The sequence below is a fragment of the Halichoerus grypus genome, chromosome 13 (genome assembly GCF_964656455.1).
Source record: "Halichoerus grypus chromosome 13, mHalGry1.hap1.1, whole genome shotgun sequence".
In the NCBI taxonomy this organism is placed as follows: domain Eukaryota; kingdom Metazoa; phylum Chordata; class Mammalia; order Carnivora; family Phocidae; genus Halichoerus; species Halichoerus grypus.
In genome coordinates, this window is record NC_135724.1 from 87,315,648 (window position 1) to 87,340,031 (window position 24,384).

The window sequence follows — 24,384 nt, forward strand, 5'->3', positions numbered from 1 at the left end:
AGTAGAAGGGCTTAAGAATGGCAACCTCATGCTCATGGCTGATAATAGGAGGACAATGCTAGAGAGACACAGGCTTAGTTCAAAGTCTTTTTCAGGGTGAGCCTTTTGCAGCAACACGGTTAGGTGACCATAAGTAATTGGAAAGATGGGATTTTTAAGCTTCCACAGTTTCAGCTTACCAGATCTTTTTTCCTTCGCCTTTTTTTTTTTTAAACAAGAAGTTTATTTAAACAACAAGATGCTTGACTTGAAGGGAAAACTATCTAGGATTCATTTCTTTTAGAGTAATTTATCCCTACTTAAAGACAGATTGCCCTACATGTAACAGCTAAGCCTTTTTTTTTTTTTTTTTAACCAAGATGTTTATTTAAACAAGACGCTTGACTTGAAGGGAAAACTATCTAGGATTCATTACTTTTAGAGTAATTTATCCCTACTTAAAGACAGATTGCCCTACATGTAACAGCTATGTACAAAAAACTTATAAAATTGTCCTTGGTTTTACAATGATTCTCCAATCGAATGAGGTATGCAAGGATTTTTGTGTTGTTCTTTTTTTGTTAAACAGTGAGAGCAAAATAACTTACTGGAATATAAAGATAAGAGCTGACTGAGCATGCCACTAATGGAGAGAGGGGGTATTTTCACAGAAGCAGTATTTTCCCCCCTCCCATCTCCATTTGATGTCGATCAAAACATACCACTGGCTATTTAGTTAAAAAAAAAATGCAGTATGCTTGTGCACATACACAGTTACTTTATGTACAATAAAGGAATGGGGAAGGGGAAAATGAAAGAAGAGAGAAAACTATACTGTAGTAGTCAGGATGTGGTGGAACCAAATTGCAGCTTTCTAATTGAGAATGTCTTCTTGGTCTGGAGGAACAGAGTTCTGGAGTAAAGTAGCAGGTTCCCCTTTTAGTAGACACCTGTCTGCTGCTGGAACACATCAGTTGTATCTTCATCCTCCATTTCCAACTGTGCAGGTGTGTCTGTTTCATTGATGGGCTGCCCATCAAATCGGAATCTGATCTGCCTCATTGACAAACCCTGTCGTTCACAATAGGCTTTCATTAGTTTACTAAGTGGTGTATGCCTCTTAATCTTAAACTGCGCCACAGAACCATCCTGTCCCGCCACCTTCAAAATAATATGATCGTTGTTCTCAGTCTTGACTCCTTCCTTGGGCTTTTTGTCGGCCATGCCTAGTGCCGGAGTCTCCTCAGCTGCCGCTTCACAAAAGAGGTACCAGGTCCGCACCGAACGAGCACACAAGCAGCGCCAGGAGCGGCAGAAGAAGGAGGCGGCAGCGGTGGAGGAGGGAAGAGTTTCCTTCACCTTTTGGCATAGAACAAAGCTATTAAGTAAAATTCTGAGTTTAATAAAAAGCTAAATGATTTTTAAAGTACAGCAAAATTTTGTTTTTAGATGACTATACTAAGGCAAAAACAAAAATGTGTTAATTAGAAAAATGAAAATTGGCTGTTACTTTAAGAATTTTCTTTTTATAAAAAGATAGACTTAAATAATGGGAAACACAACAGAATTTTCTTTCTCCTTTTCTCTTAACTCTTCACTTTAGAAAAACAGTCTGTGGGAAACTTAACCAAAATATTATGTGAAAAATTGTAATTATCATATATATTTTCTGGTTGATTATCTCCCACTTCACAAAACTGGTATTTCCATGCAAATAGTACACCTAAAGGAATTATCTGCACTCTATAGTCTCCTCTCAGCCTTTTGCTTGGCTATTTCAGATATGTAACCATTATCTTAGTCTAATAATGGTTTTAATTGGATTTTTGGGTCAAAGGAAACACTTAAGCTAGACTTATGCTGACAGAACGTTATTAATGGAGACATAAGATGATTACAGTGAATTAAAGGAAATAACTTCTATATTCAGTGTAAACTCTCTCTTGTCATTCAAAGCCTTCCCAGTTATTAACTCAGCCTACCTTTTCAGCTTCACCTCTTTTCACCTCCAAAGAAATTGTATCATTCTGCCAAACTGGATACTTCCTTAATCAGCTATCATATCTGTGATTGTAATTTGATGCCTAGAGTAAGATGCAATTAACAAATGAGCTATTTGGCAAGGAATTCTCATTCCTAAGATCCCCACTTGAATTTATTACTCTCTGTACTCTCTCTGAGCATCTCATCTACCCCTAATGGTGTCAATTCCTGATCTTTGTCAAAGATCTGGCTCTGATTGCCTTCCCAGCTGCCGACTCATAGTTTCTGACTTTATATAGAACATTTCCCTAAAAATGTCCTCCTGGCGCCTAAAACTCCGCATACCCTGAGACAGAATTCAGTATCTTCTAAAGGCATTTCCACCCCTTTCCCAACTGGGGAATCATCTAATCAATACTCATTCCTGAAATCCAGAAACCTGTTTATATAAAATACATTGATATCAAGTCCAGGTGTCTTTCTGTATTCATTCCTTTGTATTTCCAGTGATGATTCTATTTTTCTCGTTACCTCTAACCTAAAATCTTGCAGCTGATGCCTGACCTCTAACCTCTTCCCAACCCATTCTCTCCATCACTGTCAGGATTATTTTGCTGAAGTATAGATTGGAGGGGCGCCTGAGTGGCTCAGTCGGTTGAGCGTCGGACCCTTGGTTTCTGCTCAGGTCATGATCTCATGACGTGGGGCTCTGCTAGGTGGGGAGTCTGCTTGGGGATTCTCTCCCTCTGCCCCTCGCCCCACACGCACGCGTGCTGTCTCTGTCTCTCTCTAAAATAAATAAATAAATCTTTTAAAAAATTAAGATCTAGATTGGGGGCGCCTGGATGGCTCAGTTGGTTGGGCATCTGCCTTCTGCTCGGGTCATGGTCCCAAGGCTCTGGGATCGAGCCCCGCGTCGGGCTCCCTGCTCAGCGGAGAGCCTGCTTCTCCCTCTCCCTCTGCCTGCCGCTCTGCCTAACTGTGCTCTCTCTCTCTCTGTCAAATAAATAAATAAAATCTTTAAAAATATAGATAGGTAGATAGATTGGATTATATCACTTCCACCCAGAAACCTTGATGACTTTTTGTTGTCTATAGCAGTGCTGTCCAGTAGAAATATACTGGAAACTACATATGTAATCTTAAATTTTCTAGTAGCCACATTTAAAAGAGTAAAATGAAACAGATACAGTTAATTTCAATTAATATATGTATTTAACCCACTATATCTAAAATATTTCAATCTAGTCAGTATAAAACTATCACTAAAATATTTTACCATTTTTTTTGTACTACATTTTTGGAATCCAATGCGTTATTTTACATTTTTACATATCTGCATACTTTACATAATTACATACAGCCCATCTCAATCCAAACTAGCCACATTTCAAACTCAATAGCCACATATGTCTATTGGCTCCCATATCAGACAGCACAAGCTTATAGCATAAAGTATAAGGTTCTTGGGTCACGGGGAGCCTGGGTGGCTCAGTCAGTTAAGTGCCTGACTCTTGATTTTGGCTCAGGTCATGATCTCAGTGTCCTGGGATTGAGCCCCACAGTTGGGCTCATGCTCAGCAGGGAGTCTGCTTGAGGATTTCCCTTTCCCTCTGCCCCTCCCCCCGTTCATGCTCTCTCTCTCTCTCTTTCTCTAAAGTAAATCTTTTTTAAAAATTTAAGTTCTTGGATAACAATTCTTGGCCCTCCACAGGAGCCCTTCAGCTCCTGTCCTGCATTTTTCAACTTCTCAGCACTTACCCAAACCCCAGCCACACCTAATTGCCCTCCATTCTTTTCCTGGTACTACTCTCACTTGCCTGTGGAAATCTGACTTACCTTCCAGGGCCTAATGTGAATGCTATTTCTTAAGCAGTCTTGCTCCATTCCCACAGTGCCCCATGAGCATTAACCATTTGCTCTTAACCCCCCCTATAGCAGCATTTATGGGAGCTGTTTGTCTAGTTCCTGTGTGAGTGAGTCGTCACTGCCCACTAGAAGGTGAGCTTCTCATAGGCAGGATGTGTCTCCCTCAGTTCTCTATTTCCTAGTATTTACTATGGCCTCCATTTGCTCTTAGAGGTGTTCTTATTCTTTGCTGTTTCATATCTTTTGTATCTTAAGCATTATCTCCTTTAACAATTGTTTTCTTTTCCTTTGAAATGTATTCTGAGTAAAATTTCTCTTTATATCTGGATTAATTCCACTGTTTAAAAAGTGTTCTCCCTTTGTGGATGAAAGCTTTTGCTTGTGCATGAGAGGAAATACTCATTTCCTTGTAGAAATAACTACCTAATATGAATTAAACTAGGTTTCAAATATACCTGTGGTAGGTTATTCTGGTTTTAGCCTGATTCTAATCCCAAATATGACTCTTCCTTTTATATAACTTGTTCTTTGTAAGTAAATTATTTATGTATACTAAGGCCTTTTTTTCCCCACAGCTTTATTGAACAGCTTATATGCTTTTTTTTTTTTTTTTAAAGATTTTATTTTTTGAGAGAGACAGCGAGAGAGGGAACACAAGCAGGGGGAGTGGGAGAGGGAGAAGCAGGCTTCCCAGGGAGCAGGGAGCCCGATGCGGGGCTCGATCCCAGGACCCTGGGATCATGACCTGAGCTGAAGGCAGATGCTTAATGACTGAGCCACCCAGGCGCCCCCAGCTTATATGCTTTTTGAATCTCTTTTTTCCCCTAAAGAGATTTCAGCAGTGAAGCTTTGCGTGGTATCTTTTTCCCATAGAAAAGCAAACAGGTGCTTGAAAGGTTACACTCTATTCTGGGAGAAATCTGATTAATGTTGAAGAGCTGTGTCAGGTCAGACTCTATAACCTGCTGACAGATTATTTAGTGAGTGCCAGGATCAACTCTCAACGTTATCTCAGATTTTAATGGTTTTCTTGTGAAGGGCATTTGTAGATGAAACCACTTTGTAATTTAAAATTAATTGTGGCTCTTAGATCAGAGACTGGTTAAAGAGAAATTCTTTTCTCAAGCAGGCAGTAATTTGGAAAGAATGAATGATTCATCAGATGGAATTGCAAGGATTATAATTGCATTCTGTATTTTAACACAAATTGTTGGATTTAAAATAATGGTGAGGGCAAGTTGCTTGGCTGGCTCAGTTGGTGGAGCATGCAGCTCTTGGTTGTGAGTTCAAGCCCCACGTTGGGTATAGAAATTACTTAAAAATTAAATCTTTAAAAAATAAAATAAATAAAATGATGGTGAAATCTTACCCCTAATAAAATTTCTCAAAAGAAGTTCCTATTAAACTATCTTAAATTCTCTTAAGAATTTCCAGATATCCTCAAAATGCTTGAAAAACAGAAAAAAAGTAATACTTCTTCCTGGTAGGGTAGACCTCAGTCATCCTTTATTCTTCTCTCTCCCCACCACTGCTACACCCCTATCCAGTATACCAGTAAGTAAGTCCTTCTGTTTCATTGGATCTCAAACCCCTGCATTCTGAATGCACTGCCACCATTTCACAACCAAGCTACTAAGATAGACTCCTGACTCATCCCCTTTTTCTGCTCTTGCTCTCCACATAGCAGAAGAATCTATTTTCTTTCTTATTATCATTAGTTCTATTTAAACTTTGTGTAATGGAAAATTTCAAATATGTATCAGAGAGATGAGCGTACTTCTCATGCCACTTCAGTTATCCATTCATAGCCAATCTTGTTTCATCCATTCCTCCATCAGTCCTCCCCCCTATTTTGCAATAAATCCCAGATATCACATCATTTTTTAAAAAGATTTATGTATTTTAGAGCAAGAGTGCAAGTGCACGGTGTTGGGGGGGGTTGTTGCAGAGGGAGAGGGAGAAAAAGCAGACTCCACTCTGAGCACAGAGCCCCACTCAGGGCTCAGTTTCACTACCGTCAGATCACAACCTGAGCTGAAACCAAGAGTGGGGTGCTTAATCAGCTGTGCCACCCAGGCGCCTCCAGACATCATATCATTTAATCAACTGATTTGGAACTGCCCCATAGTGAAATTTTGCTTACTGGTTGGTCACAAAAGGTAGGAAAAGTTGCTGCCCCAATAGTGATGTTGTCTGTCACCTTCTTTATACTCTCTTCCAGTTATGTTTCCTCTCATGTTTTTCAGAATGTATCCCATTTCTGTTGAGAAATGCCATCACCAGAAAACAGTTTCATGTGTTCATTTCATGTTAAGCCAGTTTTTTTCTGGGATGATTTATATAGGCACTTTCCTACTTTTGTACCAAATAGGTTCTTTAAAATGTGTGTGAAAAAAAAAATTAAAAAAATAAAATGTGTGAAAGTTGAACGTACAAAAAAATGTAAATACGTATGTGGGCAGGATGTTTAATGCTCAGAAAGCCTTAAAAATGATAAAATTCCTAAATAATATTTTTATTATGAAATCAATACATGATCATTATAAAATTGATTTCAAACAATACAGGACAGTATGAGGTAAAAAGCTAAAATCTCCCCATTTGTTCACTGATCACTTGCAGTCTCTTATTTCCAAAACTACTCTTAATACTTCTTATAGATCCTTCCAGAAAGGTTCATATATAGTCACTTAAATCCTTAATAGTGTATATATCTGATCTTCTAGTTCCCTCAGTTTGTTTGAATTTAGTAGACAGAAGTTGATTTTAATGTTGAACAGTTAGCTTAGTGTTTTGCAAGGGGTTGAATAGGAGATAGTATGATGTTGACTTTGATATCTTATTGACTTTCTTGTACACTAGTTTCCTCTTGATAAAGGAGTCTTGTGCAGATTCTGAACTCATCAACAGCTCTAGGGACCCGTGAAAATCTCTATACCATTGCTGTCCAATAGAAATATAATGTGAACCACACATGTCATTTTAAATTTCCTAGTATTTGCATTAGTTAAAAATAGAAACGGGTGAAATTAATTTTAATCTTAAGCACATTATATCCAAAATATTTTTTTTTGAGACCTTTTTTTTTTTAAGATTATATTGATTTATTTGAGAGAGAGAGAGTGAGCGAGAGAGAGAGAGAGCACACAAGCAGGGAGATGAGCAGAGGGAGAGGGAGAAGCAGACTCCCCACAGAGCAGGGAGACCGACGTGGGGCTCGATCCCAGGATCCTGAGATCATGACCTGAGCCGAAGGCAGACGATTAACCGACTGAGCCACCCAGGCGCCCCTATATCCAAAATATTTTTTACTAAGTTTTCAAAATGTATTTTATACTTTGAGGACTTCTTAATTTGAATCTGCACCATTTCAAAGGGTCAGTAGTCACGTTTGGTAGTGGCTGTTGTATTAGATAGTGCAGGCCTGTACAGAAAGGATAGTGGTTGTCTCTGAGGGAGGAGGAAAGAGAATGAGGTATGTTCTTAATTTTCTTTCTTTATTTCACAGTTACTGACCAAAATTTGAAGTTAAAGTTTGCTGTGTTTGATATTCTGAATGATTGCCAGCTCTGGCTCAGTTGTATTACTAGTTTCAGCACATTTTTAAAAAATCAGTTTTCATTCTTATAGAACAAAGACGAATAACATAAATACTTCCATACAAAGATGATAATCCTGCTGAAATTGAACTCTTGGCTAGTAAGCAATGCCACCCTGTGGTAGCTCACATATTTATTCATCAATATAAGAAAGATCAGATTCTTTATTTTATTTTTTTTTTTTTTTTAAGGTTTTACTTATTTGCGAGAGAGAGAATGAGAGACAGAGAGCATGAGAGGGAGGAGGGTCAGAGGGAGAAGCAGACTCCCTGCCGAGCAGGGAGCCCGATGCGGGACTCGATCCCGGGACTTCAGGATCATGACCTGAGCTGAAGGCAGTCGCTCAACCAACTGAGCCACCCAGGCGCCCAAGAAAGATCAGATTCTAAGTAGAAAATGTGGATTAAGAGTATTAGTGTATGATACATTAAATTTGAACACTTTTCATTCTGAATCTCAGGGTAAATGTATGTACTAGTGTGTAGTAAAATTAACTGTTAAGAGGAGACAGGGATAAGAAAGAATTTCAGAAGTCGGTAAGAACATCCTTTCAATGTAATTTTGTTCTGTTTTGTTTTTAGGAGTTGCAGATGGTGTAGGAGGATGGAGAGACTATGGAGTTGATCCATCCCAGTTCTCAGGGACTTTAATGCGGACATGTGAACGGTTAGTAAAAGAAGGACGGTTCGTCCCAAGTAACCCCATTGGAATCCTTACCACAAGCTACTGTGAGTTGCTGCAAAATAAAGTACCTTTGCTTGGTAAGTAGATATACTGTGTTTTCCTCTGTAAAGAAGCTCAGAAGATGGTTAACAACAAAACCAAGAAAATCACTTAGTAGTAGCCCAGCTTTTTTTTTCTGAAGCTCTTTATTAAGCAGAGTTTGATAGAGAAGATATGAGCTCACCAGAATACATACTACTGCTTCGAGGGAATGTAAATAGGTATGGCCACTTTGGAAAACAATTTGGAATTATGGAATAAAGTTAAATGTAAACAGATAGTATGCCTTAGCAATTCCACTTCTGGGTCTATACCTTAGACTAGAGAAACTCTTACACATTTGTGTATTAAGAGATAGGTACAAGAATGTTCATAGTAACATTGCTTATAACAGCAGAAAACTGGGAACAACCTAAAAAGTCCATTTATTGTAGAAAAACGCATTTTGAAAAGGAACAACTTGGGGTGCCTGGTGGCTCAGTCAGTTAAGCATCTGTCTTCTGCTCAGGTCATGATCTCAGGGTCCTAGGATTGAGCCCCGCTCCCTGCTCAGTGGGGAGTCTGCTTCTCTCTCTCCCTCTGCTCCTCCCCCCAGCTCGTGTTCTCTCTCTGTCAAATAAATTCAGAAAGAAAAGGAACAACTTAAAGCTGCGTGCAATACTCAGGAGCATGTTGTTGAGGGAAAATAGAACATTGCAGAATACCACCTAACAGTCTGATTCCATATTTCAAATTCAAAAACATAAAAAAGTAAAACCATATTGTTCAGGGACTCCAAAATAGGATAAAAGAAGAAAGAAAAGTAAGTGGTTGTATAATTCAGGATAGCGGTTCTCTCCAGGGGAGGAAGAAAGGGAATGGGATCTGGTATGTAAAATCAAGTTGGAGAGTTCAAGTTGCAGATGGGCACCCCAGACTGTAGCAGGTAGCTGATTAGTCTGTGAAATAGCATGGCACAAAATAGATCCCCGTTAATCTTGTATTAGAAAACTTCCAAATTCCTAGTGTGTGTTTATCTGGTATGCTAATGGAGCATCTTTTGGCCAAGATTCTACATTTGTTTGTTAAATGGTTTCCTGGGAACTTACCCAAAAACTTACCCAGCCTTCTGAGCAAGCTCTCAGAAGGGTGTTACTAAATTTCTGCTAGTTGCCAGCATCTTCCTGGTTACTAGACGTAGCCTCCCCCCAATCACTGTCCATATTAAAAATCAACCTCTGTTCAGTGTTAATGGAGTTCTCCACGTTGTAAAATTTTGCCTTCAATTTAAATCTTTTATAAGAAGGGGTTCTTTTTATCACGCTGCCGTCTTCTGTCTTTGTGCTGTGACTAATCAGCTTGTTTTCCTTCTAACTGAAGAGAAACCTTGTCTTGAGGTTTCAATATACCGCTTTGTCTTAATCCGCTATTTTGGACATGCAATCTGGAGCTTGCCTGGCACAGTGAAACATCCTAGATTCTATTTCTAGTACTTCTCTGTCAACTTGCCCTACGACTTTGGGCAAACTACTTAACCTCTGACCTCCTTGCTTCATTTGTTAAATGGAGAGATCTTGTTTTTTGTGAAAAGGAATGATTCAAAGCTTCATGCAATACTCAGAAACATGCTGAGGGAAAGAGGACATTGCAGAATACTATCTAATAGTCTGACACCTAACAAAGAGCCTATAGATACAGATTCCAGGTCCCAACTCCTGCATATTCCCATGAGTCCTCTGCCGACACCCCCCTACCCATTTACGGTGACTTGGAATAAGCAGCTGAAAACACCTGTCCTGATCTTGCACTTTGAAAGCTTTGGTTTCTTCGCTGTGTTCTTCTTTATCCCTCCTTCCTTTCCTATTTACCCTCATGTAGTTCGGAGATCTTAAAATAAATTTAAGGACATATTAGAAGTTTTTTTACACTGAATATTATAATCACTTTTTTCTCCTAAAGTACATGTTGAAATAATCCTTCATTACTATGACACATAGACGCTTCTGTCACCTAATTTACACACATACCTCTAAGTTGTTTGTAACTAAATTCAAGCATTTTTTGGCAAAGACAGCCTACTGAATTTTACTGAACCTCAGATATAATTGCAAATAATGATGACTTTACAAGATTAAGTAATCCCTTTTTTTTTTTTAAGATTTTATTTATTTTTGACAGAGAGACAGTGAGAGAGGGAACACAAGCAGGGGGAGTGGGAGAGGGAGAAGCAGGCTTCCCGCTGAGCAGGGAGCCCAATGCGGGGCTTGATCCCAGGACCCTGGAATCATGACCGGAGATGAAGGCAGATGCTTAAAGACTGAGCCATCCAGGCTCCCCAATCCGTTTTTTTTTTTTTAATCCAGCAATTGCTAAAAAGCCTATAACACAATTCCAATATAAAGGTCAACCACATGTTTCTTGAGAATTTCTAGCTGCTTTTAGATCTGGGTTGGCATCACAGGCTAATTGTTAATATATATTTCCTCAGAAACTCTTAAGTGGAGTTAAGTCTTATGGAGTTAACATATCTTAAGAATTTGAGGGGTCGGGCGCCTGGGTGGCTCAGTTGGTTAAGCGACTGCCTTCGGCTCAGGTCATGATCCTGGAGTCCTGGGATCGAGTCCCGCATCGGGCTCCCTGCTCGGCAGGGAGTCTGCTTCTCCCTCTGACCCTCTCATGCTCTCTCTATCTCATTCTCTCTCTCAAATAAATAAATAAAATCTTTAAAAAAAAAAAAAAAAGAATTTGAGGGGTCATTCCTAATAAGGTTCTTTCTTTCTTTGCTGCACAAAAGATTTCATGGTAGTTTACAAAATTAGGGGCCAGTGATAAAAATACTTCCATTTTAGCATGAGTGGTTTGCTTGGGTGCCTGTCTGGATTTGTCAGTGGCCTGAACATCTGATGCGGTTGTTCTTAGCACTTCTTTTCTTCTTTTCCTGCTTGTTCCTCTCCAAATACATAAGAATAATGAGTTCTTCTCCTGGTATTAGGCTCTCAGGGCCTGAGCCATGGGCACATGATCATCAGTTATATGAAGAGGTAGAGGAGGAGTATACACTCCAAGCCTACATGATTCTGTAAGGCTGGGCTTGCCTTCGTTGGTGCTGCGTTGCATATTAAAGCTCTGTCATTCACGAGGACCGTTTTGACTCTAACTCAGCGGGTGAGGGAAACAGCCAGCGGGGTAGCAAAATGATAGCCTGGGTTTGTCAGTGAGTAATAATGAGTCAACATGAATTCTTCCTGCCCCAGGATTTTCAAGGCTCTGCTACTCATCTGTCATTTTTCCTCCTCAGATTAATCCCATCAGCTTTCAGAAGATCTTTTGTATGGTGGTTCTGTTAATGAAAAATGATTGGAGTTTTTGTGCATTGAGTTAAGAAGGAAGGATAATTGGTGATCTTAACTCTAACATAAGCTGTGCAGTAGGTTGGCAGCACTGCCAGTTAGTTACAGCACTTTGTTTTTTCTCTGATGTTTGATGGGTAGAGACTAGATAGCTTAGCATTAGGGTGTGAGGTTAGATAATAAGGAAATGGAATTTCTGAACATTATGATGAGATAAATGCTTAAATTTAAGTTTTTTTTATATTAAGTTATACATTTTCATCATACATCCTTCATCAAGGAAAAATAGAAATTAAATTATCCATAATCCCACCAAGAAAACTATTAATATTTTAGTGATGATGCTCCCTGATTTTTCTTCTGTATATGTTTGTGCATAGAATAATGGTAATAGGAATTGTGAATATACTGTGTGCTTACAGTAGCCCCATGAGGTAGGTTCTTTTGCTCTTATTTCCTATTTTGTTAGGAAAAAACTGTGGCCTAGAGAGAATAAGTGACTTGCCCACAGTCACACAGCTAGAAAACAGCGGAGCCCTGGGATTTAACACAGCTGGTCCCGCAGCCTGTTTCTTTTGTTTTGCTTTTAACGGTCATTTTAACAGTTTAGCTTTTACCTACTATTGGTTTATTTTTTTTAATTACATTAAATTTTACTTTTTTTGATGTACAATTTAAGTTTGATAACACTTTTTATTTAAGGAAACTTTAATACTAGCTTGAAATCTACTTGTTTCACTTATCTTTCATTTTCAAATCTATTTCTCTAACAATTTTAGTGGCTACCAAATAGCTAACGCTCATGTGTTGTAAGTGTTTGATATGATTTAACTAATTTTATCCTCCCAACACTAAGAGATCGTTATGGTCTCCCTATTTTATAAATGAGGAAACAGGTGCAAAGAGGCCCCAGGTCACACAGCTAGTTAAGTAACAGAGCCAGCATTCAGATGCAGGCAGGCTGACTCCAGAGTCTATACTCCTAAGTATTATATGACAGCATGTAGCTTTCTACTGTATGGATGTACTGTAATTTATTTAACCAATCCCTTAATTTTAGATGTTGAGGTTGTTTCCAGTTCTTCTTGATCTTAAACAATGTTTTTGTACTTATTTTGTTTACATTTCTAGTTGTTTCTTAGAATTGGTAAGTCAAAGGATATGCACATTTTTCAAGGTTATGCTGCCCTTTAGAAAGGTCGTGTGGTTTTACTATCTTGCCACCGTGGAGTAAGAGTGACCGTGTTCCCTGCACTCTTGCCAGTACAATGCAGTATCTTTTTTTTTTTACTCTTGTTAAACTAATAGGCAAAATGGCTACTAGTGTGATGATGATTTTTTCATATATTTACAGACCATTAAATTTACTTCTTGGTGAACTGTTTATTTTTCTATTTTGACGTTTTTTTTTCTGTAGGTATAGGTTTAAATTTTAGTACTTGAAAGCAGTCTTACTGGTTGTACATCAGCTTTTCAGTCTGGGGAAGGTCATGTGAGCTGTGGGCTGCAAAGGTACACAGAAGCTTTTCGCTCTCTGCTTGGAATGTGGTCTCTTCCCTCTGAACATTAGTAGTCTCTGTAAAGTGAACAGGATGATTCCACAGGCTACCTGGGAAAATTGGTCTTGTCCGTTCATAGTGAGTCAGTCTCCAGTGAAGGTTCTTCATGACCTCAACAGATGAAAATCTGGTTAAAAATTGTAGTTATGTGCCCTGTCTTAAATTTTAGTGAATTTCATGGAGAAGGCTTCCTGCCAATGACTAATGAGAAATGTCAGGAAAACATAACATTCTTTCTTATTCTGGCATTTAAGTATTAAAACTTAATACCTCAGCAACATGCTTTTGAGCATTTGGCATAGATTATAGTACTACTGAAATGAAATAGTGCAATTAAATACCAGCCATTTTTATTGTTTCCTATCTCTGCAAGCGGAATTCAGATTTCAGGACCTGCTTACTATATATAATATAAATCCGTTTTTCCTTCCCCATCATGTTGACCCTGATCAGGTTACTATTGCTATTTGTTGGAGGTAGGAGCATGACTAAGATAGTCAAAGGAGGTTCCCATGTGGCATGTTGCTTTTTGGGGTGATGGGATAAAAATGTGGATCCAAAGATAATCTAGGAAGAGAAAATAAATGGAGATCATTTTTGTTTCTAGGTAGCAGTACTGCCTGCATCGTGGTGCTGGACAGAACTAGCCACCGCTTACACACAGCAAACCTGGGCGATTCAGGCTTTCTGGTTGTCAGGGGTGGTGAAGTTGTGCACCGATCAGATGAGCAGCAGCATTACTTCAACACTCCATTCCAGCTCTCAATTGCACCACCTGAAGCCGAAGGAGTCGTCCTGAGTGACAGGTAATCTCCCCTCTTAGCCATTAAGAGTAAGCAGAGCATGGCTGTTCCTCCTCCTTCCCCCTTAACTACAGTGGAAATAGGCATTTTCAGTTGTCATGTGTGATAAGAAGGTACAACGAGAATATTCTCATCAAAAGGACCTTTTAGTTTGACTTCAAAAGATATTTTGCTGGCTGTTGCAGCCAAGTTGAATTCAGATAAAAACCCAGTAATTTGACAAGACTGAAAATACTCTTCAAGCTTACAGAGTATCAGTTTTTCATACCAAGACCAACATGGTACATATGTACATATTTGTTAAGTTGTGCTGGAGAAGTGAGTCATCGTCCATGCATGCTACTGCCTGTACGAGATTTTGCATATGTCGTTAGGGAAGAGTTCGAACAGACATCTGCTTTATTTATCAGAATAACTTCCTGATTCTCAGGGCCTTCTATTATATGCATCAGATAGAACTTTTAAATTGTCAAGACCTTTACAAGACAATAACTACTTTTTTGAATCAACTTTTACAGTTTATCTTTTCTCAGATGTGAATACAGAGTGAGACTAAGTCTCAGATTCCTCTGCCTCTAATAGGACCTGGCACAGACATTGCTGGTGATTCATAAATGTTGTTAAATGGGTAATGAACCTTTTGTAAAGATAGAAGTAGTCTTGCAAGTGTCTGTTGTCTCTACTTAATAGTTCTTATTAAGCCAGATCGTGAGTACAAACTAAGATAAAATGATTATTACTGCCATTTTTTAAACTGAAATAAGTATATTATATAATTAGGTATTCAGGATTGTCCATCTCAAGTCTATTGCTGACTCTTAGAGGGAAGCATTTTTTACTGTCAGATTAAGGTATGTTACCCTAATTGGAACAATATTTCATTATAGGCCCTTCTTCAGTTGGCTGTAATGTATATATTCATATTAGCCATATTGGAGTGAGGAGAAAGCAGAACCCCAGGGGCTTGGTAGATACCAAGCTCAGCTAACAGTTACAGAGAGCAGTGTTTTAATTTTCCTTTATTTGATTCTTGTTTTGGCTTCTCGGTGCTAGAGCTACCCTGCCATATCTCACACCCTATCTTTGGGACTGTGTGGTTAGGGCAGCACTCTGCCTGGCCTGCCAGCGAGGTGGAGGTTGCTTCCCCTGGAACCCACAGACAGCTTGCTAGCATGTGACTTCAGCTCGTGTTTCAGTGCAGTCAAAAGTTTCCAGCGGCACAGTATGTTCAATCAAAATGGGCAGAACTGCAGCTGGCGGAACACCAAGCTCATGGGTGGGAGTGCTGGGAGAAGAGGACAGACTGTCCAATGGTAGCGAGTCTCGCACAGGCAGGATAGCAAAGGACACTCCTGGGGAAGAAAAACCTCAGCATAAAATAGAGCTTTGCTGCCAACCTGGTCATTAATCTAAACTTCTAGAACCTGATTTGTTTCCAAAGTCTGAGCAACTGTGCAGTGTCTTGTATTGTTTTTTTTATTCCACAGAGGGAATCGACCTGGTTTCCAGAAGTTTTAGTCTTTTTTCCCCTGCTGCATGAAAGCATTTACTTCCTTTTTTACTTCGTTCCTCTTATTTATAAAATATAATTTTAACCCTTAATTTACAGGTTTTCCTTTAGTAGCCGTTTTTACAAAGCGTTTGTGGTATAAATGTGTAAGTGAAAGTTCTTTGCCAAACCCCATCACAGAACTTTTAAACGTGCCCCTTCTTTCCTCAGTCAAGAGAGGGGGAACCTGGAATTTTCTCAGTGTACTTTGTGTAAATCCCCAGCAGACATTGGTGGGTTGTTTTTATGTTTTCTCTTCACATATTTTACATAATTTATAACATGTCAGTTACACAAGCTTTGGGGTCTTTCTGTCAAGCTTAGGGTGCTTTAGTTCTGGCTCCTCCTTTCTGGGTCAGTGTGTAAATTTTTTCTTTGCACTTGTTCCCTAATTACAGGTTAAGGCAGACTATTAGATATTTCACCTTTCCCTCACCTTAGAGGCTTGGATTCAGTGAAGCTGGCCTCTGGAAATGGCTGAGAACCAGCCTTTGAGAGGGCCATTAACTCTTTGAATATATGATCTTTTCTCCCCACCAGGTGTCCTTCCCCTACCCCCAATTCTTGTATGTTTTCATCAGGTCTTATCAGAGGAAAAAACCTGCCTTCTATCTTTTTTAAAGTTTTATACAAAAAGATGTAGTGAAAAATCTACCTCCTATCCCATCCCCACCAACACATTTTCTCTCCTCAGAGGCAGCCACTATTATCTATTTCTTTGCATCCTTCCAGATTTATTCTCTGCATATAGAAGCATCTGTATCTATGAATCTTCCCCCTGCCACACAAACATACACACACACACTGTCTGTACATTCCTCTCTTCATTAACAATATATTAAGGAGTCCCCCCCCCCCCCCAGTTTGGAGGGTTAGTTACTTTGTTTCTTCATTTATTAGATATTTCTTGAAGACCTAGTATGTGCCAGGCACACTAATAATTAAATATTTATCCGTGGTGAGCACTCTTTAAGCCCTGAGAGACACACAGTCCTTACTCTGCCTTACTAGTCCAAACTAGTAATAATATACTAGTGATAATACTAGTAATTACTAGTACTATAGTAAGAAATACCATTGTAGGTATTTCATGTGAATTAATTCTTATGGGATTTGCATGTTCTTTTCCATAGTGCTCTGTTGTTCCACTATACTGCAGCCTCCTGAGAGCCAGAGTTAAGCCTGCAGAGAAACTGATGAGTCGAAAATGAGTAAGAGAGGATGGAATTTGGCTGTGAAGAATTAGGAAATAAAGACTCATTTCTACTAGGATTTTAGAGGCATGTTAGTTCTGACTCAGAAAAGAACCCTTCTTCCTTTTAAGGCATATGTGACTAATCATCAGACTCAGTTTTATTTGGTAGTTTCAGTTAAGCTTTTGAATTATTTGTATCAGATTTTTCAATTAATTTTTTCAAGGTTAGGAATTTCACAATGACTGGTTTTTATTATTGATTCTGTTATTATAAATTAGTTTTTCTTAAAGCCTCATTACATTGTAACATAGTGCCTCTTGGAAACTTTGAAACTTCTCTCTGAAGGCCTCTCGTGACTCTGCCCCTACCCTGTCCTTGTCACAGCCCAGACGCTGCTGATAGCACATCTTTTGATGTCCAGTTAGGAGACATTATCCTGACGGCAACAGATGGACTTTTTGACAACATGCCTGATTATATGATCCTTCAGGAGCTAAAAAAATTAAAGGTAATTAACTCAAAGGTTGGTTGATGGAAACAATGGCCCTCGCTGGGCAGCTAAGTCTTATTGGTCCAACTGTATTATCTCTTTTTGTAGTTTTGGAAAAGACTATTTTGTGAATTTAGGAAAATAATGGTCCCGGTCTTTTAAGCAATTGTAAATGGAAATATTCACAATTGGAGAACTTGAGAGAAAAGGGGGTTTCTCACCTTTAGTACCTTTAGTAAAGTGGTAAAGGTAGGAAAGCCCAGAAGAGAAATTTCTTGTATTTTTAATGGTGTTAGCTCCCGATTGTCTTTTTCTCCTCTTATTCTTTTAACAAACCCAGCAGGTGTTGAGGTTGGGAGAGATAGGAAATCGCCATACCAGAGCCAGCCAAGGGCAGGAGGCAGCTAGGGGCCTTGATGTGATCTGAGCTGTCACCAGTAATGAACAGTTCAGACTTGGCCCATACAGAAAGTGGAAGGAAGTAAAAACCAGTTTTTCCATATTTTCCTGGCTTTGTAAAAGTACTAACTCTGGGGGGAAATTAGTCTTTTCCTATGTTCTTAACACTAAGCAGTATGACTGTGAGTAAGTTTCTAAACTTTTTAAGCAATATTTTCCTCACCTTTAAAGTGGGGGGTACCAAAGGTCCTATTTTATAGAGTTGTGGTGAGGATTAACTAAGACCATGTGTACAAAGCCCGTAGGGCCATGCCCCGTCTGTGGGATGCAGTAAAGGTCAGGTGCTTCCATGAAGCTGGCACTGTGCTCTGTGTGGTGACGGGGTGGTAAGCAGAAACGTCACATTCCCTCCCCATATGGAGCTTATATTTCTAGTGGAGGAAGACAGATAATACAGAGAAAAAAATACATGATAAATGTTGGTGGTAAATAAGAACAATAAAGCAGGGTAAAGGAATAGAGAATAAAGAGGGCTGCTGTTTTGGAAAGATTGTTCAGAGAAGGCCTCTTTGAGGAGGTGACATTGAAGCAGAGGCCTTTTATTATTTATACTGAAACTATTCCGAATCTTAGAGTGGTAGAGCTAAAATGGACCTTGTTTCCCATCCCCATTTTACAGATGAGGAAGTTGAAGCAGCAAGGATAAGGGTATGACTCAAGATTACACAGCTAAACAAGAATCTTTCATCATGATATAAAATTCTAAAGGTATTTTCAGTAGGACAACTGGCAGCTCCTACTTGGGAGAGCAAACTGTGGTTGGCCAGGGTTGCATTCCTAAGCAAGGAAACTTTTGAGGTCATCCCTAAAGTGCTATCAAAATCTGCCTTTTCAGTCCCATCCAATTTTAGCAAGAATACCTTAAGAATTCCAAATGGGAAAAAAAGCAAAAATGAAAATCCAGACTTTAGGGCCCAAGGCCACCCTAGCAAAGGGTGGCATCTGATTGACATCTTGTGCAGGCGGCACTCACTGGTGGTCTTGTTCATTTTACTGAAGATGTAATGTTGTAATGTCTTCTCTAACTGTAATAAAACTTAAATGGTGGAAACTGTGGTTAGATAAATGTTACTGTCTCAAAAAGTGATATTTGCAAGAAGTATACTTACATGCAGAAATCATGTGAAGCATTGTGGTAAAATTAACTCCCTCATCCTTTCATCTTAGAATTCAAATTATGAAAGTATACAACAGACGGCAAGAAGCATTGCTGAGCAAGCCCATGAGCTGGCCTATGACCCAAATTATATGTCACCTTTTGCACAGTTTGCATGTGACAACGGATTGAATGTGAGAGGTAAGCATTCTTTAGGAAGGTCATAGGGACTAATTGGGGACATAGTGGTATGGGAGCATTCTTGGCTGTAGAGTGAGGTAAACTAGAGCACTCGGGTGAGACTGGTAAGATGTCCTCTTCCAGCTGTGAGCCCCTGGCTTTGAGCAAGGTCAGTAGGCCCTAACAGTGGAGGTCAAGAGCAAGTGCATGTCATCATGTCTTCACCACCAAGGATGCCCTCCAGAACTGAACTTCATTGGCTGTAGAGACAGGCAGAACCTGAAGCCCTTTATTGCCACCACTGCACGGCTTGGACCTGAGCCCAAAAGGCTTCCAAGTCCGCCTAGAGGCCCTGGACATTCCTAACAGTTTAACATTCTGCCCTTCACGAGTCTGACATTTCACTTCTCCCTTCCCTCTGGCTTTGTGGTACTCGTTGACAATATTTGCCTGCCAAATTACCACAGCAGATTTTGAAGAGGGAAGCAATGTTAAACTGTCCTTGCCTAAAGAGTCCTTCTATCTACTGAACGATATGTAACTTTGGGAACAGGCCAGTAGCTCAGTCTTAGAGCTGGGATGACATGTTGGTGCTATCATATCAGAACTCATGGAGTTGGTCAGTTTCTTGCTGATACAATATTATGACATGTAAAGCATTTCTTAGCCCTCCAGGAAGTATTAAAATAGAAAAAGGCACATGCCATAGCTGTTTGGCAGATTAGAATACAAGACTATTCCTAGTTTCAAAACATTAGATATGTTTGTCCAAATTAGGATTGTGAATAGAAGCATGTAACTTTCTCGTCAGGCAGAATTTATCTTAACCAGATTTTGTCTTTACTGTGATTGCTATAAACAGAGGATGTGGCGACCATTTTAATAGAGTGCCTGTTGTAAAGAAGCAGTGAAGTTTTTTTTTTTTTAAACTTCAATTAAGTTACATGTAATTTTTTTAAAACTATTTCTCTTTATCGAATATTTTCTTCTTTTTTCTACTAAAGCACAAACCAAACCTGCTTGAATTGCAAGCATTTGTCTCTTAGTACTTTCTTAGGCTTACATTTTTAATTGACTTTTCCTTTTAAGACCTATGAAGACATTTTCATTTTCATGTTCATTTTAGGTGGAAAGCCAGATGACATCACCGTCCTTCTTTCAATAGTGGCTGAGTACACAGACTGACTCGCCTCGGTGTCAACTCCGGCCTTTCCTTTCATCTTCCCAAATTCTCCCCTGCCACGTGTGCTGATGCTGCTGGCAGGACTGTGTTTCTTTGCCACTGATCTCAATGACCAGTGATGTAAGCCTTTGCTTGTCTTTTTGAGACCTGGCTGAGATCTTTGTGGAGAACCACTACTGTCATTCACTAGCTCATATCTGCCAGCAACTTGGAAGAGAATCAGGATTTGAAGATTGACCTTCACTTCTTACTGTCCTTTCTGCGATGGAATGGAGATTTTCAATGCCAAAATGGCTATTATGTTTCAAAAATGGTTTAAGTATTGAAAATGAGTGATGTTGGTAAAGTGAATTCAAAATTACAATGTGTAAAAGGGATTTTAAAGTCTAACACAAATTGTATGTTATGGTACATCTACTAGAAACATTATCATCAAAAGAAACGTTACACGTGTACTATACAGTCTTTGTGATGATTGGTGTGGCTTTATGTTTTCATTATAAACTCCTATTTTTCAGGGGCTTATAATTCTGCTCTAAAACATTGCTCTGGATTATGAAATCTTCATCCCAGGAGCTTTTTTGTTACAAATTGGAAGAAAAATTTAGTTTAGTTCTATGGATGCAAATGTTTTTTGGTTTTTAAAAGATGCTTAATCGTGCTCCTGTGAGGAAAGTTCCGGCAGTTTATTGATTAGTCCAAATTATAGGCTGGTGGCTTGATTTGCAGGAGGTGTTGGGGAGACTCCCTACCAGATTTTTCCAAAGGAAATATTACAAGATTATAAAACTCCTCAAAGCCTAGAAATTTGATGTTATGGCTGAAATTCCTCCCAGATTTCTGATACGAGATCCCTGTGTGGGAGCTCTAGGCCTGGAGGCCTAACAGGTTGAGAACAGACAGCTGTAACTTTGAATTTTGTTGGGTTTTGATGGTCATGCTACTCCTAGTCTCCCTCTCAGACCTTTCATGACAAGGCTTGCTTTCCGTAGAGCAGGCACCAGCTTCAGGGAGTCCGTGTGAGAAGAGCACTGTGGGCGGTGACAGCAGCACAGGAGTCCACGAGGAAAACTCCTGTGATGATCTGACATTTGCATTTGCCCTACACAAAAATTTAGGGGTTTCTGAATCAAGCTTAATGTTTACAGTTTCCGAATAGCCATCTTGCAGTATATAGTTTCCGTATAAAACTACCCGCAGTTTTCCCCTTACCTGCAAGCTCAAACTTATTTTTAAGGTTTGTGCACAAGTCGACTGCTGTAAAGATATATATTTTTGGGTCAGTTTTTTTTCCTTCATTAACTTGGTGGTAGAAAAATATATATACTTAGAAATTCTTAAATTAAAGCCATGTTTTATATATAAGTCAGGTAACATTGGTGTATAGATGAGAATGCAATTAAACCTGATGAGGATCTACTGAAAGAGAATACAGAAAGTGTCTTTCTCTAAAGGAGATACTTATTCCCTGGTTTATTGCATTAAAACTTATGTTTGAGGTTACCTCAACTTGTTTTAAAAGATTTTGTTTTGTGAATTTGTACTGTATATTTGAGTAACTGTCAAGCTTTTGTTTTATTTAAAATTGTTTAACATGTACCATGTACATGTCATTACTATATTTCAATGCATCATGCTTGTAACAGGCATTTCATTTATAATAAGAATGAGTTATTCATTTGTAAGCCGTTCAGTAATTTATCTACTATTCCTAAATTGGCATAATGTTAGATATCTATTTTGAATCACCTTTAATTACATGTCAGAATGCCTTAACTACCCTAACTTGACAAAACAGAATTCTTTGGTAGAGGAGATAGGGGTCGGGGCCGGGAGGGGTGGGTGGAGGTACATTCTGTTTAAATAATGAGTACCCATCGTGCTATGATAAAACACGGAAGCATGAGTGGCAAGTGGCGGGGTATTTATTTTGCACAAACTGTTTGCAGTCTCTGTGTATTTAAAAAGTAAAGAAAGTTGCATCCAGAAGGGTTTTGTTAGAAGGAATACATTTATATTTGGGCTGACAATTTCAGTTCTTTCGTTTGGGTTTTTAATTATTTCTGGTCAGAGGTATGTAGCCTTATGATCTGGATATATTTTGCATTAATTTTCCAATGCCTACATTTAATTCCTTGTAAGAGCAGTGCTGGTCAAGTCACTGGCTTTTCTCTGCTCTCATTTAACCCATCAAACACAATCTTTATAAAGCTAGATTGGTGGTGTTTTACACGACTCATTTAATCAACTTAGTCTTTTTTGAGAAATGACCGTTAGAAATCAACAATGTTTGTGTCAGTGATATTGAAAATAGTGGGACAAGAATTTGAGTTTCACAATGGAACTGACTTTGGACCTGGCCTATAGATTAGTGACACAGAATATTTTCTCTATTTTCTTTTTGCCCTGTCCTTTGTCTGTGACACAATTAATTTTATGACTGCCGGGCGGTAGGGGGATGGTGATCAGTTGGAGTGCTGCTTAACAAGTAACTCTCCTTCCACTCCCAGTAGTCAGAGGCTCTGCTGGACCCATACTGGAATTTTCCAGGTCACAGAACCCAAGTCTCTGGGGTGTGACTGAGATATACCACTTGGTGGGTCTGATTCTGAACTTGATATGTGTGTTAATTGTATTTTAAATCAAGCAGCATAAAACACACATTTGCCTCATGTAATGGACTTTTATAACAAAAGAGAATTTGGATTTCTAATTTACAAATGGCAAATTATTTATCCCTGTCTGGATGCACCAAAGACCAGTAAAGTTTATAGCTTTTCCATCTATATTTATAAAGCAATACTGTATTATAAAAATCAATATTTTTATCACATGCTTGAAATTTTTATTTTATTCTGTTTTAAAATGTGCACTCTAAACATATCAGAACCTTATTTCTTCCTGTGAACTTAAGCTGCCTGCGCACAAAAAAAAATTTACTGAATGGATAATGCAGTAGAGTCCATAGGCTCTTAAAAACTGAAAGAAGAAATGGGGATGGGGGAAACAAGTTATTTGTCCTGAATTACTGTACTGGCTTGACATGGTTGATAGGTACTAAATCACAAAAGAATTCATTCCAGGTATGCACGTCTGGGGGGTGCGCTGCGTCTAGGGTAGAAACTAGATTTCAAGCTTTGCATGATAGGAGAGTGTCCTCTTCTATCAGCTGCATTTGTTCTGGATAGAACAGTAGCCTTCAGGACCACCTTCAGTACCACCAACCTACCACATCGAGTAACAAGGCAGGAATTGTGGGAATTCACGGAGTCAGTTTTGAGCATTTTGGAGATTGTAAACAAGATTGGCTAGAACTGTAAATGTTTCTACTTTTGAATAAGTTCATGGTTCCTCGTCACCTTATACCAGCTATCTTTGTTAGAAGCTACAGCATCCAATTTCCCTGGAAACTGTCACATTTTTGCAGTTAACAAATTTTTACAATATCAAAAAAATCCCCAAAATCTGCTTATAAAATTGAAAATATGAAGCAAAAAGCATTTGGATTCTATTTATTAAAAAAATTCTTTGCAAAATTGAACTTCTCAATTAAAAAGCAAGTGTCCATGTCAAAATTTTAACTGTTAGCAGGTAGTCTGTGGCAAAGATGGCTAAATATGAAGCAAATTTGAATCTGTGTATACTAATGAGCTGCTTTTTTCTGTTGAGACTATCATTATTTGTCTTACCCAAGAGGCAATGACCTGAATTGGATGTCTGAAATATAACTTATGCAGGAATAGTTCTGTAAATACATTTAAATAAACTGTAAAGATATTTAATAAATATAGTATTTATACTAATCTGCATAACTCCTCTTAATTTGAACCGTAACTAAGGCACCAGCCCTTGGCATTTTGTTGGTCTCTGTATCAAGTCCTCATTTCCAAGCCTCTTAGTCATTCTAGCAGGGACTCCTTACTTTGTAGCTGTCATTTTCTGTCTTTTCCTAGTTTATCCCCCTAGTTTATCCCCCTTAGCTCTTTTTCACCAGCTAGTTTACTACATCAGTTTAGCTGCCTCAAAAATTCCATCCAAAGGGACTGATAATTGAATGTAAAATATAGATGTTTTCCCAACTGAGAAGGCTTTTGCATCTTCCAAATGGTATGGAATGAAGCCACAAAAAGATCTGGTGTCATTTAAACTTAACATTCTGTATGCAAATTCTAAAACCCAAATTATATACAATTTAATAGTGTAACTATCTTTTCCAGACTGATGCTGCATCCAGGCAATTACTGATGATGGTGCCTTCACAACCTACACCACTCTGCCCATTTCAGTGAGTGAACCAGAAACTTCACCCTCTGCAATGAGACCTACAGTTACTCGGGTATAAATGCTCTCTTTGTCGTCATCTGCATCTGTCAGGAATATGTGAAAT

At 38.8% G+C, this 24,384-nt stretch overlaps 1 protein-coding gene and 1 pseudogene across 1 annotated transcript in view; one reads left to right on the forward strand and one right to left on the reverse strand.

The window, feature by feature from the left end:
• PPTC7 (protein phosphatase targeting COQ7) overlaps positions 1-23,800 on the forward strand; it is a 41,375-nt gene extending 17,575 nt beyond the window's left edge. Inside the window, exons 2-6 of the mRNA XM_078060995.1 lie at positions 8,012-8,191; positions 13,649-13,847; positions 16,974-17,097; positions 18,706-18,835; positions 19,941-23,800. Of these exons, the coding sequence (XP_077917121.1) occupies positions 8,012-8,191; positions 13,649-13,847; positions 16,974-17,097; positions 18,706-18,835; positions 19,941-19,999 (692 nt within the window). The 3' untranslated portion in view covers positions 20,000-23,800. The remainder of the gene's footprint in view (positions 1-8,011; positions 8,192-13,648; positions 13,848-16,973; positions 17,098-18,705; positions 18,836-19,940) is intronic.
• Positions 518-1,321, reverse strand: LOC118542886 (small ubiquitin-related modifier 2 pseudogene; annotated as a pseudogene).
• Positions 23,801-24,384: the final 584 nt, after the last annotated feature.